The sequence below is a fragment of the Oncorhynchus kisutch genome, linkage group LG17 (genome assembly GCF_002021735.2).
Source record: "Oncorhynchus kisutch isolate 150728-3 linkage group LG17, Okis_V2, whole genome shotgun sequence".
NCBI lineage: Eukaryota > Metazoa > Chordata > Actinopteri > Salmoniformes > Salmonidae > Oncorhynchus > Oncorhynchus kisutch.
The window spans coordinates 20,115,805-20,121,982 of record NC_034190.2 but is presented as its reverse complement, the minus strand read 5'-3'; the positions used below and the strand labels follow the sequence as shown (position 1 = coordinate 20,121,982).

The window sequence follows — 6,178 nt, the reverse complement described above, 5'->3', positions numbered from 1 at the left end:
TATTCAAACTTTCACAAGGTCTTCAGCTCTTGACAGTCCTGTTATGACTCAAACCACTCAAATGTTGCTTTGAGCAAAACAGCTTAACATACAGTAAATAGGCTGTCCATGTTGATGTACTGTACAGTAATCCTTCAAAATCTACATTCCATGTCAATTTGACTTGTACAGTGTTTGAAAGTGTTAGCTAAAGCTAAATTAGCATAATAAAAGTAATCCCCATATAAATCTGTCAGATTAAACTAGAGATATTTTTTTTTGCGTTGGATATGTCTCGATCCACCGTGCTTGTCAGACCATGAGATATCCTGAAAATCGGTCTTCTCACAAAATAGTCTGTAACGTCCGTACGGTTTGGCCTAGAAACTGTTGCGACCCTCGCAGTGTCTTGGGACTCGTCTGAAGTCTGTACAGCCGAACTACCAACTTTTGTCTGTGGAGTCCGAACAGTTTAGGCTATACAGTTTGGGCTTCCACTCTGTGGAAAGGTGAGACTCTCACAAACACATACATGTTGCTTTATTTGCTCTAGGATGCCCACAGGCCTCACAAGACTCATCTGAAGAACCCTCCTGGTACCAGTTAAAAACAACATGGAAGTATACAGAATATGGAGACTGTTTAGTGACAAAAAAAGGGGTTAAATATATGTAAAGAAAACTAAAACAAATCTTTCCTGACACTTCAGAACAAACTTCCTTTAGATTTTTTGGGGAGGGGGACTATCTGTTGCTCCATCAAGTGAATCTGTTATTCAATGCATTTGTTCAGCAAATATTTGTATTTTATTTTTGGGGGATCTTTCAAGGAGTCTTAAAATTTTAAATCAAATAGCAAAATAATCCTTGATATGACATTCTTAAAACAATTCCATATAGCTTACCAGAACCCCTTCCCCGGCTTAGACAAGACCAAGACTGTAATGGGTTAAACACATGGTTATGATAGAGCCAAGGGAGCTGACAAATATCGATGTTTACGATAATCAAATATACTTAATTATTTGTTGCAGAAAACAATGATGGATTTGTTCATTGTTAAAGCTCATTGCAATCAAGAAAGACATCTGTTATTTAAGGAGAAATGTGGCAACACGATGGGATGAAATCTCCCACATTTTGTGTCAAAGTCTATGAATAAAATGTGTTTTTGTCTTATGTCTCATTATTTTTTATATGTTTAGAGTTAAAAAAGTAAAACATACATGTAAGTCTTTAGTGGTCAATATTGTCCCTACTGTCACATCTGGAGAATCCAACCAAGACATTGTGCAATAATTCCAAATGAGAACAGAGGGAAATTTAAAGTTTTTTATTAAAACCAAAACAATGTTTATAACCAAATGTATTATATTGAAGTATTACAATGCATAAATTTGTTTGGCAATACAATGAATAATATGAGCAATACGCGCTGTAACTTTAGCTTTGCTGCTCATTGAACTGAGCCTGTCGTCATCTGAAACAAAATGGTCCTGAGTCCCATTACACCTCCTTCATGTATGTCCTCACCGCAATCACATCTCCCATCATGCATTTCTGTAAGGATGAGAAGTAAGAGTGGAAGAGGAGTGGAAGAGGAGTGGAAGAGGAGTGGAAGAGGAGAGGAAGAGGAGAGGAGGGGAAAGGAGAAGAGAGGAGAATAGGAGAGGAAAATAGGGTGTGTTACAGTAGGTCAGAGTTGAGATGTTTCAGGTGCAGGCGAAGAGCCAGGAATACACATTCCGGCATATGTTTTAGGTTAAAGGGTGATAAAACACTTGTCCAATGTCAGATGTAAAATGGTTGAGCTTATATAGTCAAGTGTGACTTAACTTTCCCAACAAGTTTCATTGGCAACATTTCAACTTTGTGGTGAAAAAGTTTTTTAAAATGCATTTATATCATACATTTTTACATTAGTCTGTCAAGTTTAGAAGTTATTTACAAATACACAAGCACTACAAACATGCCGAAAAAGACTACAGGACCATTTGAGAAACGTTTATTTATTTATATAAGTAAGTAAACAACGATTCCTTACCGCTATCAACTTTCCATCACCAGTCACCTCTCTCTCTATTGTTGTCTCTTTGCCGTCCCACTTCTGGTTTTGCACAAGTTTGCAATTTTCAAGACTAAAAACGGTCTGGAGATGAAAGGGAAAAAATGAAAGTTATTTCCAATGACCCGTTAACCCAAATCAACGGACTTTCACACACAGATTTTTATCAAAACCAACCATTGTTTTTCTGTCGTCTGCGGTTGTTTCTTCGAAAGGCTCGTTGAGATTGAATTTAACCTCAACCGTTTTGAAAGTGCTCTGAGATTTCAAACAGATCATTCCTTGGTCGTCCATGTTGATGATCAAACTGGGCTTGGTGCGGTTTCCCACCTGTCGGGTCGCGAAACCAACACCTGCACAACGGAGAACAAACTGTCAAGAGGGATGTATTGACAGTGTGGCGTGGTGCAACCCAATGCATAATACATAATAATTTATGTAAATAAAAATGACTAGCCTTATCATAGCATCATGTTATATGTATATTATTATATACATTCATATGTAATTAATCATTTAAGATTGGACAAATATATCATACCCAAAGCTTTCATGTAGTCATCAAAGTTCTCGCTGGAAATCATTTTCCAGGTCCCCACAAACTTGTCAACCATCTTTCCAGTTAGCCTATCTGCAATATTCCCAACAGTTCAGTCAATTGGTCCAAGCTCAACTCTACTCACTCCGTTGAGAACGAGCCACGGTTTTAAAGGGATCTCTCTGGCTCGCGCATTCTAAAACTACCCAATCACAGTCACGAACGTCACTGTATGTAGTTCCTCAATTTTCGATGGATGGAATAATGCTAGAATGGGTGAAAGGTTTTTGAGTGCCACATCTACTACTGTGCCAAATTACGTTTAGTTTACTATGTCAGAGGCTATGCGTTTCACAATGTCCTTTCAAACGCTTAAAAGAGTGTCTATTACTCTGCAAATAGTTGACAAATCACATGCTCCAAAACTATGACAGAGGGAGATAATATAATCTAATAGCCTACATAGAGTGGACAACGATTGTCTTAAACTTGGCAGAAAAAAATACAATAATTTTCACTTCAAATAAGTCTTATGCCATCGAACCTAAATAACTTAAAAAAGTGAAAATGCACACAATACAACTTCGCTAAACGTAAAAACCATTCAATAACTTCTATAATTGAGTGAAAACCAACACAGAACAGTTCAATTAAAGTATTTTATTATAAACATTTACAAATACCAACACAGAACAGTTCAATTAGGGTATTTTGGGTGGGACTGCTTCTTGGCGGTAATTTTGGCCTGGGGTCCTTGGCTACACATCGGGACTGCAGTGCTGTCAGCATCTCCTTGATGGTCAGTCTCGCTCCCTTCATCATTAGCCTTTCTCCGTCCACTGTAGGGAAGAGGGTAAAGCACTCGTTGAGCTGAGGCAGGATAAATGTTACACAAAACCAAATTGGGAACTCAGCTACTTGGTACCAAATGGTGAGGACCCCAAAGAATCCAATAAGCTAATTACTATTATGTTGGCTAATTATGTTTTTGTAAATACTGGTCTGGAACAAAAGCCTGCACACTATATCTCTCCAGTACCAGGATTGGTGACAACTGGCAATATAGTCCTACCGTAGGCCTATATTATGTAAAGCTTAGGTAAAAGTCAACTTTATTCTACTTACTAAATGTAATGTCCACCAGTGGTTCAGACTGGTCATGCTTCACTTCTGTCATCACCTCACAGTTTATACTGGTAGATCTGGCCTTCTCAGATCCAACCATGACCAGGAACTCCCTGCAGGACACCAACAAGGAACGTCACATTAACAGGGATTGCATCTCTGTGTGGGGATTGATCCATCACCGGAATAAGAAATATAGATTAACTTCACCCATTCAGAAGAGAAAAAATATATCTGTAAATTACATGCCAACCGTTACTTATTTCAGCGAGCCTCTTAATTATGGAATGCGCCTTGTGGCTACACATGCTATGCAGTAGATTATAGGCCTACATAATCAGTTAATGAATAGTTTATAGATGGTTTGTAAATCTGGAATAAACAGTCATATAACACATTGCTTGATGATGCTTGCCAAATATTGAGTTTACAGCAATAGCATTCTAACATTAGCATTTAAAGGTTGTTGCCAGTAAAGCAAGAAGCTGAATGAAAATCTCGATCTACCAATCTCAACGTTTATAAGGCGAGATATTTAAGGTCGCTAGCAAGAAACGAATAACCTTGCTAAATCTGTCTATATCAACAATATGAAGAAATGTTGCTAAAAAAATGACTGGTTGCACTGATAACATTAAACGATGCCGTGATTGTCTGTGAGCATCTGTGAAATGAGAGATGCATTATTTGTCCTACAGGAGAGGGTTGCTTCCCTTTCATAGAATGAATAAAAGTACATTCTGCTCACTAGAAAAATGTATATTCACATGGCTCAAGTAGACAACTTACTTTCTTACCGTGTGGAACGAACATTGGATTCAAATGGACAAATATGCACAACAATGTTCTTGACTGCTTCAGCACCACCTCTGACCTACCGTATGCCGCCCATTTTCGCAACGATGACCTTTCAACCTGGGCGCTGTTCAGGAACGTCTCGAGCGCAGATTCTACAAGAGTGAGTTCACCGTTTTTAAACTGTTCTGTTACTGTTTCTAGGTGGTTGAGCAGACTCCTGGCACACAGACCCAGTGTCATTGTTTCTAAGGGGTGGTTGATGTTGATTTATTTTAATATGACACTATCAGGTGGGTGTGTCACTGCAGAGAGGCTAATTTTGAATACATACAGATCTGCTTTACTTACTTTCACCTCCGGAGAATGTATTCAGTCACGGGTACGGTCTCAGAACAGCCTATGAGCATATTGACAGATCTATAGATAATTTGAAAATTGACTGAATACTCTCACAAATGATGTTCATCGCTAGAGGGGAGTAGTGGATAACACAACTAAAAGCTTCCTATGTCACTTTCACTAATTGCTCATTTTGCACACACTAGATGGCAGTAATGGATAAAACATGACTAATGTTACAAATGGATCATTCAAATAATTTATCGGGTTACAACTTTGCATGGTGTGTGAACATAGTTTAAACATTTATTTAACGAGTGACTGCATTTAAAAAGCAACGAATCCCTTTGAAAACGACATCTATTCGAGTCAGTATCAGTTATTCTAGTGTCAAAATTGACTACAAAGTGTAAGTAGGATCATTTGGGTCATAAAGTCAGTCTCGTCTTAAATGGAGTTTGGAACATCCATGTGTCACAACTGGTAATGAAGGTTGGGTTTTGATTATATGATTTCCATTTGCCCACTAACATGGGGGTGAACAGCTGCAGTGATTGCTCTCTGTCCAATAGCATAGACAGTGAGACAGACTTCCTCATCTACAGTGTCTCATGGGGGAAAAACATAATTAACCAAATGCAGAGCCAAACACACCCCCAAGACTGAAATCTCGTTTTTCTTATGAGTAACAGATAAACACCATTGCCAATCAGCATGTTCAGTGGCTCTTTAAATCGTCTTTGGTGTGTGGGTGAATATGTTGTCGATAGCCCAGTGTAGTGAACGGCGGGTCAGGGAAGCAAACCCAGGGTGCTGGCGTGAAAGGCAAACAGTCTGCGCATTGAAACAATAGGCTTAACCCACTTGGTGGGAATTGTAATGTGGCTCATATAGCAAGGCTCACTACACTGCCCCCTCCAAACCGGAAGGCACATCCTCTTGTTTCGACTACTCAGACACCTTTAAAAGTTTGGGCCGTGTGTTGCAATGGCCTCATTGAACCAGTACATCATCCCACTTCTAGCACCAATGTAGCGATTGGCAGGGCAGGGAAGCTAACCAGGGTCCCTAGCGCGAACGGCAAAAACCCCACGTATTGCGCCAATAGGGTTATCCCACTTGGTGGGAATTGTAACAAGGATCGCTACAATAGGATTAATTAGGCTATAATTCAGTGCCACTGACAGCCTACTTTATAATATGTACAAACTTAGGTAGGCTTTGTCAAATCATGTTCACCTTATTGAAATGATGACTACAGAGTTTTGAAACCCAGAGGACCAACAGACTCGACAAACCAGACCAGGGTTTGGGAAGTCAATGGGAGAAGTAAAA

General features: G+C 39.2%; 2 protein-coding genes across 2 annotated transcripts; both read right to left on the bottom strand.

The window, feature by feature from the left end:
* Positions 1 to 1,296: 1,296 nt before the first annotated feature.
* On the bottom strand, positions 1,297 to 2,739 carry LOC109907289 (fatty acid-binding protein, heart-like). The gene is made up of 4 exons (XM_020505175.2): positions 2,585 to 2,739; positions 2,221 to 2,396; positions 2,023 to 2,127; positions 1,297 to 1,538 (listed from the first exon to the last, which is right to left on the bottom strand). Exons 1-4 carry the CDS (start codon positions 2,655 to 2,657, stop codon positions 1,485 to 1,487), a joined length of 408 nt encoding a protein of 135 aa, XP_020360764.1. The 5' UTR covers positions 2,658 to 2,739; the 3' UTR covers positions 1,297 to 1,484.
* A 487-nt stretch (positions 2,740 to 3,226) lies between these two features.
* On the bottom strand, positions 3,227 to 4,788 carry LOC109907290 (39S ribosomal protein L53, mitochondrial-like). Its single transcript, XM_020505176.2, has 3 exons — positions 4,585 to 4,788; positions 3,707 to 3,819; positions 3,227 to 3,420 (listed from the first exon to the last, which is right to left on the bottom strand). Exons 1-3 carry the CDS (start codon positions 4,596 to 4,598, stop codon positions 3,245 to 3,247), a joined length of 303 nt encoding a protein of 100 aa, XP_020360765.1. The 5' UTR covers positions 4,599 to 4,788; the 3' UTR covers positions 3,227 to 3,244.
* Between the last annotated feature and the right edge of the window lie 1,390 nt (positions 4,789 to 6,178).